Source organism: Spinacia oleracea, chromosome 2, assembly GCF_020520425.1.
Source record: "Spinacia oleracea cultivar Varoflay chromosome 2, BTI_SOV_V1, whole genome shotgun sequence".
NCBI lineage: Eukaryota > Viridiplantae > Streptophyta > Magnoliopsida > Caryophyllales > Amaranthaceae > Spinacia > Spinacia oleracea.
In genome coordinates, this window is record NC_079488.1 from 85,427,275 (window position 1) to 85,440,315 (window position 13,041).

The window sequence follows — 13,041 nt, forward strand, 5'->3', positions numbered from 1 at the left end:
CGAGGTTTTGCTTTTGATTAGGTTTTAGAAACCCATAACCCAAAACCTTCGAATCTCTCTCCCATCAGTGTGTTGCGCCGCCCCGCTCGCTCGGTTGACGGTGTTGCAGACCACCACTCTCCTGTGCGGAGGAGCTTCAATTGCCACACAAATACCCAGGAGTCCGCGCGTCTTGCTGCTTCACCCTAACCGGCTTTGACCATCAATGGAGGAACCTAAAATCAAATACTATCTTCAACTTCGATACTATTTCTTCTGAATTCCGTTGAAGTAACTGATAACTTAGTCTTAATTTACTCATGCTTAACTCACTTCCCCCGTTCGTTCAATTACTTTGGTGCATTTAGTTTATGAATTGAAGAACAATCGTGTTTTTCTTGCTTTATTCAATTGTATTGATTACAATTTATTTGATAATTTGTTGTAGAATTTTATTCATGATGAAGATATACGGCTTGATACGATCAAAGCTAGATGTAATTTCCTGCAATTTGAGCTCAATTTCGTTTGATTTTGCTTATAGTTGATGAAATCATGAAATGTATGTATTTTGAAAGGGTTTTTGCATTGTTACAGGTAGAAATGTCATCAAACGACATGCTGAATTGACGGAGAGTTTTTCAAGGTATGAATTATTCGAAATTGCTAATGTAATGTGGATAGACCGTTAAGTGTCAAGAACTTAATTAGAGAGTTTGGTGCCCAAATGTAATGAGTCTTTAATGTGCTTCTTGATCATACATGATCATACATAATGAGTTTGGCACCGTTGCTTATTCTTTCGTGGCATCGTTTACAGTACGTCTATTTTAGTGTTTTCTTCCGAGTGTATTAGCTTTTAAATTGTTGATGGAAATTTGTACTCCGTATCAGTACATGTCTCTTATGCTAAAAGGCTAAAAGTTGATGGCAATTTGTACTCAGTATCAGTACATGTCTCTCATGCTTAGCTGATTTGTGCTTAGTGGTTCGAGATTAACGCTGCGTGTTGTTAGTGGTGAATTATTTTATTTTCTTGGAATTTTGTGTTTGGTTTTATAATTATCACATGTTATTTAGTTTTTTGGTTTTATTTAGGAGAAATTCATCTAACAGAAAATCCAATTCTCCTAACGCAATCACTACTACAAAAAAGGGCAAAGAGACCCTTCCAAAATGGCTTAAGAGATCTCCTTTCAAGGGGTCTCTATCTCACAGGTCTCTTTGATAAAGAGACCCCCTCATGAAGAAGGGGTCTGTTTGTTAAAAGTTAGAGACCTCCCACGTAAGAAATAGGGTCTCTTATGTAAACGTTGGTGAAAATATTTTAGAAGGGAAAGAGACCTCTTATTAGAGATATGAGATCTGTTTGTTAAATGTTCAGACCCCATAACTGAGATAAGAGGTCTCTTTGAATATTTTTATTTTTGTTTATTAAAGTAGTTAAGACCTCATATATAAGATAGGGGGTCTCTTTGTTATTTTTATTATTATTATTTTTTCAAATTAAGATCTCATATCTTAGATATGGGGTCTCTTTGAATTTTTTATTATTATAACTAGAGAGCCTTTATTACACCTGACGGGTCTCTTTGAAACCTTTTTTTGAAAAAAAAAAATCGATAATAGCAGAATACATGTCAGTTGCGCCAATTCAGAATTAATATACATATGTTACACCTGCCAGCAGGCATCAAACGCACAAAACCACACCTGCTATAATACATAATTTGTAATAATTAGAGAACAATTCCATAATCCATATATTAACAAAAAAAATAAATTTCCCACAAGTAATGCTCAAAACGCAAGCTTTACATAAATTGTAATTTGCATAAACGTCAAAGCTTTACATCGCAATTTCCAAAAAACGTAAAACAAAAATCAATTCAAAAATATAATCATTCACGCCAATTTACCAACAATTGGAACCGAAACTCATGGAGTTATTTTCATACCATCAACTTGGTTTTCTTCATCCGCTTCTTGCTTGAGCAAATACTCGACCCACATATCTCTAACCTCATCCACATTTCCCGATGAATAAGTTTCTTCAGAAAACTGTAATGAGTAGCATAATTAGTAGTTAAACAAAGGATAATTTAAAAAAACCGACTCATTTACCGATTTACGATAAGAAATATATAAACAGCTGAATGAAACTGTGAATACCAACCATCAATATATTACGGGAAATTTATTTCGTTGCCTAAACTAAAGGACATCAGCATTAAGACACCAAAGAAAACTCCAAAAAAAACAGCAGGTAGCCATCCAACAACACCAACCAACTGAAATTCTAACAGGACTGCAATCCCACTTATCCACAACAAAAAGAAACACCACCAGAGTATTGCAGCAGCAAACCCACATCATAGTATATACGAAATATATAGAATGCTTGTGATCGACAAAGAAATTATAAACAAGTTAATTTAAGGCCGGGATAACCACGAGCAATGCTTGTGATCCATGAATCTGTAAGTTAGACAAACATAGAGGAATTGAAAGAATCCAAAGTCAATAAATCATCAGAATATGAGTTCTGACAAAAAGTTGAAGGTATATTACTCACTTAACCACTGGGTAACTGTCTGTGACTTTTGACTTGTGTATATTGAGATGGATTAATAACTGAAACTTGATCCATAGTTGACTCCTTCATGGACACTTTGATAAACCTACAGGCTACAGCCTGTTTGTACATTTCAGAAAATGCTAGTTATTTCTCATCCAACCTTTTTCTTTGAAAAAATTTCACTGTATTCTTAAAACTTTTCAAATATTCAGATCTACCTAATAATTCTCAGATAACTAAAGTGAGACTAAATACAGTACAATTAGCCAACCAGGTAAGGAAATTAAAGCAATTTCACACAACAAGAAAAATCAACAAGATAATTCATTGGAGGGATAGACATTTTTCAAATAAAATGCAAATTGATAAGGTAATTAATACTCGAATACTTAGAGAAAAGGCTAAACCCATATCATATCAGAAAGGCAAAGACATACGCCACATAACTCCATAAGCAAGCCCAATCCTACGCCTATAACACCTTAACGAAACTTTTGATACAAGATCAAGGAAGCTCCATCTTTATAACAATGCTTAAGTCCACCAGAAGATATGCTTTAAAAATCATGAATTCGTCATATCAGGTAGATTATCAAAGAGTTATACAGTACAAACATTAGTTCCTACAGCTTGTTTCACGAAAGCTACAAAAAGAACAGTCAAATGTTATAGCCGTGTTGACTGATTCTCAAATATAAAAGCAGCGTTCCAGTGTAACCAGAAATGAATCATACATTCAGGTTCAGACGAAAGCTATGAAAAAATTCACATAAGGGGATTCAGGTGAAATGAATTAAGCATGAAACCCTTTCTTCTAACCCTCTTCCAAAAAATATGAGGGGGTTCCTGATTATTTACTTGGAGTCACTCAGGTAATTAAGCACTAAGTGATTATTTTTGAATAATCCATGATTGATTGATATGGAGAAGATGTCCCACCTGCATATCTGGTGTCTGTGAAGTGAGGTTGGAGTTGGATAATCGAAGTATTATGCTATCTTTGTACGATTCTTCTTACTCTCCTTCTAGGGTGTCTAGCTCGGCAACAACATCATATTCCTGAATGAGGAAGTGAAAATCAAACTATGAGGCATAACCTTTTCAAATACATCATACAGTATAATAACATACACTTATGTAATATATAGTTTAGATGTTCCCTTACAGGGAAATAAACATCTAGAATATGATTTCAAACTTCATATACCTACTCAGTGATAATGTAGGCCCTGTCAAGAGTGTTCAAAATCTCATCCAATCCAAGTCTAAAAGGTTTAGTTGGAGCAACATTTGAAAACGTCCTGTAATTCAAACAAAGACATCACTTCCATCATAATTTCACATCACTAAAATATACTAGCACTGCATATATCAGAAATAAACAAGAAAACCCTTAAAAATATAGCTGAGCATTACACCAAAAATATCAGAACGAACATAAAGGAGAATTATGGGTCTTATTTGAGGAATCTCTTTGCCAACTTTTGTAGTAGTGGGGCCAGAACAGTACATAAAATGTGGACAAGGAAAACTTCTACCCAATCAGTTTTCGGTAACATGACTGAGACAAAAAACTAGGAAAGGAAACAATGTCTTACTTAAGTTATAAAGTTATCAGCTGTACTTTTAGCAAGCAGAGAAGTCATTCGACTACGATAAGCAACGGGTGACTTTACCTTGGTTGAATTAATTGGTCCTTTTCAACTTTTGATTACATTGTGTCTTCAACAACTCATAAACAATTCAAGAAAGGAAGGCAATGCAAGCAAAAATCTCTAAGAAGGTTTGTACAAAACTACTGCTAAGTGCTAACACCTCAAGCAAATAGGCCTGAACACTACCACCAGCAAAACCAGTTCCAAACACACAGACAAACACCCAACAAAAAAATTCAACAACATTCAAAATATGTTGGGATAAACATAAGGTAATAAGCTTATTTTACCTAGCTATTTTAACCAAAACTTCTGCTTGGTAATTTACAAGATCTCATTCAGGAACTGCTGCACCCAGGGAAAAAAAGGTTCCAAAGGCACATAAATCAGGAGCTGCAAACAGAGGAGTGCCTCTACCTTTACTAACCTCTTTGAATTCGTTACCTGCAGCTTTGTAGCTTCATCGTTTCCCTGTTCAGCCACACCACTACAAAATATAGGGGAAAAAACCTGTTAAAAAAGACAATTTTGATTCAAGTCATTAAATATGCAAATGATTCAAGTCATGGACTATGCAAATGCCCATTAACAGTGGCAGATTTCAGAAGATAGAAGACTCAAAAAAGTAAATGTTGGTTATACACCAGGATACTTTTAATAGGTCCTGAACTATTAAATGCGCAAGATGGAGCAGTTTCGTTACGTTCTCTATGAGTGGTGGATATCAACAAAATAAGGGAATTACCATGGGCACCTACTGCGAAAAAATTGCAGAAAATAGATACAAAACTTCCCCACCTTCTATAATTATATTCACAATACCTTCCGGGCAGTTAACCAACAACAAGATTAGTCGACGTATAAATGGAGGTCTGGAGTTTGAAACCAAGCAATCAGCAACATAAACCAACAATAATTATCCGAATAACCAAGAATCGCGTCTAATTGAACCAAATTAGCAAAATTGCACATTTTCTGTTGTTTATTCCATTAAAGTTTAAGTGGACAATTTCATAAATCAAGCAGTTTCAATTTCAATTGAATACACATTAAACCTAAATCTATCAGTGACAAATATAACATCAAATACCTGCAATTGTCACAATTTTACATGCTGAAAAAGAACAAACTAATTGAAAAACCTGCACCTTAGGCAAGTATCACCATCCAATTTTAACGATTGAACCTTTAATTACGATAGAACTTCAAAACAAATAGCAAACATTGCAGAGAAAAGGGAAATACCAGTGAAATCCGCTCTCGATCATTTGCTTCTTTTGATAGCAGATCTGCTCCAAAGATCTTCTTCGCCGTCGCCTTCTTTAGGTTTTCACTAAGACTCCTTTTTTTTGTGAAGAGTGAACATTGTCGAAGGTTGTAGAGGAGAGAGAAATTAAAGTTCAACTTTTGTTTGCTCGCTGTAGAGGAAGACAAGAAGAGAGATAAAAAAAAAAGGAGGGGTGTGGAGAAGAGACCCGTGTTTTTGGATATCAGGCTTCTTCATTTTCATCAATTGGGGCCCACGGGAGATAACAGACCCGTGTTTTGTGAAATTGGCTCTTTTCTTTTTCATTTAACAGGGCCACGCGTTATAAGAGATCCGCTTTTTGTTATACGGGGTCTCTTCCACTAAAGAGACCTGCTTTTTACCTAATGGGTCTTATTTAATAGATCTCTTTGCCAATTTTTGTAGTAGTGAATTATCCTAACAGAATCCGGTGGATGGTACGGGAAATCCAGTGCAGTACACCAGGACTACAGCTCGATCCCCGTGTGGTACCAGGTTTGAAATTTTGATTTTTCACTTCAAAAATCCCCAAATATATAAGCACCAATCTAGGAAGCAATCATAATGAATTAATTTAATTATAATCCAGAAAAAGCAGCAGAAATAACAAACTTAAACTGAAAGAGGAAATTAACTGGTATTGGTAAGATAAAAAATGGGTTAAATTTGTGCTTTCTCTTTCGTCACTTGAGAAAGGATGTATTGCTGTTTTCGGCATAACCATGACTCCCTTATTTCTCTCTCTTTCTCTTATCCTCTGTAAGTTGTACACTAAAAGATTAAAAATGTGAAATGCAATTTGTATCCACGGTAATTGGGGTTTTCCATTTTTAATGTTCTGTTCTCTGAGGCAATTCGTCCAACAGTTGGTGGGTATTTGGGAAATCAAATAAAGTGAGAGACTATATAGATGTTGTGTTTTTTTCATGCTTGATTTCTTTTTATGTTAGATTGCTATTTCAAATTGAAGTGTTTTGTACTGTATTCTTCAAGTTCCCTCTCTGATTGTTCAAGTGTTGGACTGCAGAGGCACCGTTACAGGATTAATGAGAAGATATTGCAAGAACTCATTCCTCGCCGCAACAAGGTATAAATTTAAAGACTAAATCTAATACTCCTATAGTCCTACATAACTTTATGGCTAATCCGGTATGAAATAGTAAATGACAAATATGGTAATATCTAATTTTGTAAGATAAGTCCCATAAATTGAATTTCATCCAAAGTATATGTTAATGCAACTCTATCCTCGAAGTCCATGGTAATGCTTATGGTTATCCACCTCCAAAGATCTGCCAGTAGAACATAATCTATGCCAAACACAAATAACCAGGTTTAGGTTTAGGTTCAGGTTCATCTAAACCCGAGTTCTGAATTGCAGGTTAAGATAACTCTTCACTTATATAATTTAGGCTGTAACTTACCTAAGGCGTCTTTAGAGGGATAAATTAGTTGTTTTAGTGCCTTAATAGTGAGTCTGTGGTGGTGCTTCTGTTTTAATCTGCAACAGGTGTGTTGGGAACCTGTTGGCTTGCTGCTGGTTTTTTGCTCAGTGCAGGCTGGTAGCTTGCATCTGTTTTACTGTTTTCAGATTGGGCACAATTTCTTCTTTTGGTTCTTTCTGGACTACAGTGTTGCTGTTGTTTTGGTGTATGCAGGGGGTTTGCTTAAGATGGTTTAAATTGGTAAATTTTACCACCTTATGCCTTTACAGTCCAGTAGTTACTTTGCCATTGTTGACGGTGCTTCTTTAATGTGTTCTCTTTTGTCTTTAATTTCTTTTGGCGATGCAGGTGTTTCCAGCCAAGTAGATTGTGCTATCAAGATACGCAACCTAGAGACTAAGTTGGATTACGTAGTTTGTACAATAAAAGTTCGTAAAGAGCTGGAGAAATATGTTCCAATGCCATCCAAAAATTGTAGTTTGATTACTAAAATCGTAAAAAGCTGGAGAAATATGTTTAGTTATTTTGGTACTAAGATGTTGATTGTTAATCATGTAAGCACATGAATAAATTGTGTTACTATTTAGAATTTTTTAAAAAGGGACGATTAATTTTTCTTTAGATGAACTTTGCGAACATTTTTTCTTGCCTACTATTCCATATTGTGATGATTAATTGTAATACTACAATTTTATATAATCTCACACGCATCGCGTGCATATAAGACTAGTCAATAACATATGAACATGTGGAAGACCCCTCTTTTGGAATTCAATCACATATACATAAGCAACAACCGTTCCGACGATGCCCCTTTCTAAAACATCCTTTTTCAACTCTTCAAGTTTAGCATGAAAAACCCGTGTCAACAGGTCTGGACGATCGTTTGGTACTTGTCCGGCCAACAATTCTGATTGTATCTCTGGCCAAGACGGATTGCATGTCATTGTAAGAAATAAATCGGGCTTGCCGAACTTATGAACCAATGCCATGGCATCTTGATACCTCTGGTGCATATCTCTTGGACTTCCTACAAATGAAGATGGTAGTATGGTCCGTCGTCCAACATTTTCTGCAAATGGACATTATACACACAAACCTTATTGCATGTGAAACAATGTATGAACTATATTGAGTGTAATATAATCAATTTAATTAATTAAATGTGGACCTGTGTTATGCTCTCCAGCATGTAAAGAATCCTCTAAACCCTTGTATAAATCAGCACGTATCTTATCTTGGTTGAGTGCAATCCACCTCAAATTATTGGCTTGCATTTTTACACAGTTATCGACAACAAATTGTTGGAGTAGACGGCCGCCTCTCAAGATTAGAGAATCAAGATTTTGACGCATCTATATCACAAAATACTTGTTTTGGTCAGAAAAGGTATAAGTATACAATTTTTAGGATAAGGCTTAAAAAGAGTTATTAGAAATATGCACCTGAAACATGTATGCATAGAATTCCCGGCATGTCAACCTTTTACCAGTGGAACTTCGACTGTTTAAATCTCAGCCGTAAGACCCATAAGGAAAAAGTAGAGGATACTGCAATGGGTCATAATAACCGGCAGTGTCTTTGATATAACTCAGTTGCCTAGTTACTGACTCTATCATGATATCCCTATCTTTCAAGTTGGAAATGTCATCACCGCCAACCACAATTGCTGCTACTTGGGAAGCTGTCGGCATTGAGTATTGATGTTTATTTGTAAGTTTCTCTTTGATGACAAATTTGCAATCATTTAAGTCACTACGCTGAGCAAGATGACGAAGATTATGGACAAAAGGATTGTGAGCATTCAAAATATTCTTGATTCTGTCGATGACTTCGAGCCGCAATGATGAGTTCTCGGCTGCACGATTTTCATTTTCATGCTCAGTATCGTAAATGTAGAGTTGAAGAAACCGGGGACGATCTTCTGCATTTAAAGGTAAGAAACCTCCAATGCGATGGTAAATTGAACCTTGTGCACGAAATGTGTACACGCCTTGACGTGCATTTGCTAGTTCGTCATCTAAATGAACTCCCATTGAAGTGAATGAAAATACGTGGTTGTATTTACAAATATTTTGCCTAAAATGAGTCCCATATTCCGATTGATCAGAATATAGATCAAGCATATCAGCGGACAATGGAAAATCAGGTAAGTTAACCTTCCCGCTTAAGCAACATAGTTCAGTAGATTCACAATGGAAAAGGCGTGCCTGACAATGTGGACATGTTTTCATGGATGGCAAACTGAATATAGGAACCCCATGACTCTCGTGGTAATTTCTTGCACAATTTCTGTAACCAGTTCTCCATACTGTCCAGACCCTTATATCATCAGAGATAGGGTTTGATATGTTGTTGGTGTCGACTGCATGACATTCACCGACATTGAATAATAGGCCCGGAATGCGTATTTCATTCTCCGCCTCAACAAAATGCGGCATGTCTCCATCGTCTGAAGTAGGGTCTGGTATACGTGCATTGGCTGTACTGCTTTCGCCAACACAAAAGAATCGATTGGGCATATCTCTTGAGTTTGATGTTGGGTCTGATATTGTCAGATTTGTTGCCCTACCTTCACCGACGCTAAAAAATCGATTTTCTAGATTTTCCCGAGTATCGAGTAAACGAAGTTCATCAATAGGTTGCACTGCATTATCAAATCGTGTTTTTGATTAGTTAGGTAAGTGGTAATTTTTACATACTTAAATGAATCTTTTATGTTCGGATTACTTACGTTCACGTCTTTCACATCCAGTCGTGACATTATTGGCACGATTAGTGATGTCTGCCATAGCCCTTCGAGCTCCCAAAGTGTTGCGAGTGTTGTTAACAATCATAGGCCCTTCTGAACATGGCATTTGGGGTTGACTCTCAGGGGATGCTATAGCATTTGATTTGTTTTCAGAGGCATAAGTGAGTCTTCGTTTGGTATTTAGACGATCTATTTGTTCTGGGGTGAGCGATTTTCTCTGTCGTCGCTTTTGATCCCTCCATATGGATCTTTGATCTTGCATACATTGATCTTCGTTCTCGTCCATTACAAAAATCTAAAACTACACGTATTAAAATTCACGTGTTGTACGAAGTATATCGGAGAGTGAATAATGTAAGTTATTTACTAAATAATGTGCTTTTTTAAAAAACAATTACTTTAAAGTAATTGTTTTGGTTATGTTGATGCCTTTTTGTTTTTCTTTTCTACTTGAACGAATGTTTTAATTTAAATTACAATAAATATTTTATTGTGTTTCCTTTTGATTTTTCTTTTTTCTTTAAACAAAAATTTCAATTTAAATAAAATAAAATATTTTAGTTTGATGCTTTTTATTTTTTATTTTCCACGGAATTAAAATCTATTCATTTGCATTTTAATAAAGTGTGGATAACGGGTCTCTAATCAATCATAACCCTCAATTTAAATTAAATAAAATATTTTAGTTTGATGCTTTTTATTTTTTATTTTCCACGGAATTAAAATCTATTCATTTACCTTTTAATAAAGTGTGAATAACGGGTCTCTAATCAAACATAACCCTCAAATTTGCCTTATTTGACATTGATTTAGAATTTTAGGGTTTTGATTATTTAATGTTTTTGGGTTAATAATCAAACTTTACTTCATGCACAATATCGATTTGTAGAATAGATAGGTTATTTAGAGTTTGCTTAACTAATTTATTTCATGGTTTGTTTTCTCAATTTTTGCTTAATTAATTTTTTGGGAATCTTGATTTGCATGTCGTGTTGGAGAAATAAATATTTATTTTGATGCCTATTGTGTTTTTTCTGCCAAAAAGAAAGTTTTAATTATAAATAAAATAAATACAGATTCTTATTTTTTTTTAATAAATAAATTAAATAGTTTTCTTACTGGATTCTATTTAGTTTAAAAAAATGTGGAGAGTGGGCCTACTAAGTTCCCGAAGCCCAAATAATCCTCACCGGTTCATTTCATTGACAAAGCAAAGCTCCTCCTATATCAAATCTGAAATTGTAACCCTATTTTATTTTGTTGGTAACTTCTCTCTCCTTAACCTTCGCCGCTCTCTTTGTCTCTCCGCCGCTCAACATTTGAGTTTGTTTCTCCTTTCTCTTCGCCGCTCTCTACTCTTTTCTTTAATGTATCTGAGTTCTAATCGGTGCCTATCTTTCCTTTCTCTCTTTAACTTTGCATTTCGTTGGTTTTCTTCTTTTTTCTCCTAAAAAATGGCTGAGATACATGCACATTTCAACTTAATTGGAAGATCTTTGAAAAAATTGGCGAATTTACATGCGAACAATAAACGTCAGGAAGATCTGTAATTCACAGGTATATTCCCAAACTCTTCGCCCTAAATTTTCCTTTTTTAGAATTGATTTAGAATTTCAGGGTTTTATCAATTCTTGTTTTTGGGTTTGTAATCGAAATATACTCTTGTTTTTGGGTTTGTAAATATATTCTTGTTTTTGGGTTTGTAATAGAATGGTTATTTAGGGTTTAATTTTATAGTTCGTTTTCTTAATTTTTGATTAACCAATTGTTTTGCACTTTTGATTTGCATGTAGTGTTGGAGAGAAAGGTGCTGGGGCGTTGCGCGATGCGGTCCCCTAGCTGAGGCGCTGGGCGATGCAGTCCTCTAGCTGAGGCGCTAGGCGAGGCGCTAGATTGGTAACCATAAACTGTTAGGTTATTTAGTGTTTGCTTAACTAATTTATTTCATGGTTTGTTTTCTCAATTTTTGCTTAATTAATTTTTTGGGAATCTTGATTTGCATGTCGTGTTGGAGAGAAAGTCGTCGAGGCGCTGGTCGAGGCGCTGGTCGAGGCGATGGGGCGCTGGTCGAGGCGATGGGGCGGCGCATCAAAATTTCTGGTGAGTTTATTGTAGATTCGTTTGATTTTCTGGCCCCTGATTGTTTTTGTGTAATTTTTGTATGATGTTTCATTGAATTTTTATCCTTGTTTATTCTGCTTGTTTTTTTGAATTGTGGATTTGAATGTTTACTTTATCTGTTGAATTAATCAATGTTGTTGGGATTTTGTGAATTGGTGTGGCATCATTGTTGGTGTGGTTTTTTTAATCAAAAACTTGAATTTTGGCAAGGGTTTTTTTAATCTCAGAAAGTCCAATCTAATCTCAAAAAATCAATCAATTGTCTGTAACTTATGTTTTTAGTGTATTTGCAATAAAGTTAACCGAGTTTGTTTTGTTAAAGTTAATTAGGTTCATTCTGTTTAGTTAAACTAAAAATGTGAGCTCACATGTCAATCCAAATCAGTTTAAATCCGAATCAGTTAAGAATGTATAAAGTTTATTGCATGCTTAGCATAAATCTGAAAGTAGAGATGGTATGCAAATAACAACTTGATTACTTCATGTTTTTGGGTTAATAATCAAAATTTACTTCATGCACAATATCGATTTGTAGAATAGATAGGTTATTTATTGTTTGCTTAACTAATTTAATTCATGGTTTGTTTTCTCAATTTTTGCTTAATTGATTTTTTGGGAATTTTGATTTGCATGTCGTGTTGGAGAGAAAGATGTCGAGGCGCTAGTCGTCACGGTTCGGCGAGGCGATGGGGCGGCGCATCAAAATTTCTGGTGAGTTTATTGTAGATTCGTTTGATTTTCTGGTCCCTGATTGTTTTTGTGTAATTTTGTATGATGTTTCATTTAATTTTTATCCTTGTTTATTCTGCTTGTTTTTTTGAATGGTGGATTTGAATGTTTACTTTATCTGTTGAATTAATCAATGTTGTTGGGATTTTGTGAATTGGTGTGGCATCATTGTTGGTGTGGTTTTTTTAATCAAAAACTTGAATTTTGGCAAGGGTTTTTTTAATCTTAGAAGGTCAATCTAATATCAAAAATCAATCAATTATCTTATATTTGTAAGCAATGGTCTGTAACTTATGTTTTTAGTGTATTTGCAATAAAGTTAACTGTGTTTGTTTTGTTAAAGTTAATTAGGTTCATTTTGTTTAGTTAAACTAAAAATGTGAGCTCACATGTTAATCCAAATCGTTTAAATCCGAATCAGTTTAGAATGTATAAAGTTTATTGCATGCTTAGTATCTAATAAAATATGAAAGTAGAGATCACATTCAAATAAC

General features: G+C 34.9%; 1 protein-coding gene and 1 long non-coding RNA gene across 2 annotated transcripts; both read right to left on the reverse strand.

Annotated features, from left to right (window-relative positions):
• Positions 1 to 1,773: 1,773 nt before the first annotated feature.
• On the reverse strand, positions 1,774 to 3,607 carry LOC130467056 (uncharacterized). The gene is made up of 2 exons (XR_008927217.1): positions 3,497 to 3,607; positions 1,774 to 2,040 (listed from the first exon to the last, which is right to left on the reverse strand). It is a non-coding gene; the product is annotated as an uncharacterized lncRNA (long non-coding RNA).
• Positions 3,608 to 7,646: 4,039 nt separating this feature from the next.
• LOC130467600 (uncharacterized) lies at positions 7,647 to 8,300 on the reverse strand. The gene is made up of 2 exons (XM_056836156.1): positions 8,117 to 8,300; positions 7,647 to 8,017 (listed from the first exon to the last, which is right to left on the reverse strand). Exons 1-2 carry the CDS (start codon positions 8,298 to 8,300, stop codon positions 7,647 to 7,649), a joined length of 555 nt encoding a protein of 184 aa, XP_056692134.1.
• Between the last annotated feature and the right edge of the window lie 4,741 nt (positions 8,301 to 13,041).

Excerpts from the sequence above, each read along its gene's own strand:
- LOC130467600 (XM_056836156.1), bottom strand. The coding sequence starts at position 8,300 with ATGCGTCAAAATCTTGATTCTCTAATCTTGAGAGGCGGCCGTCTACTC. Across the intron at positions 8,018-8,116 it reads TGCTGGAGAGCATAACACAG|AAAATGTTGGACGACGGACC; the intron begins GTCCACATTTAA and ends GTCCATTTGCAG.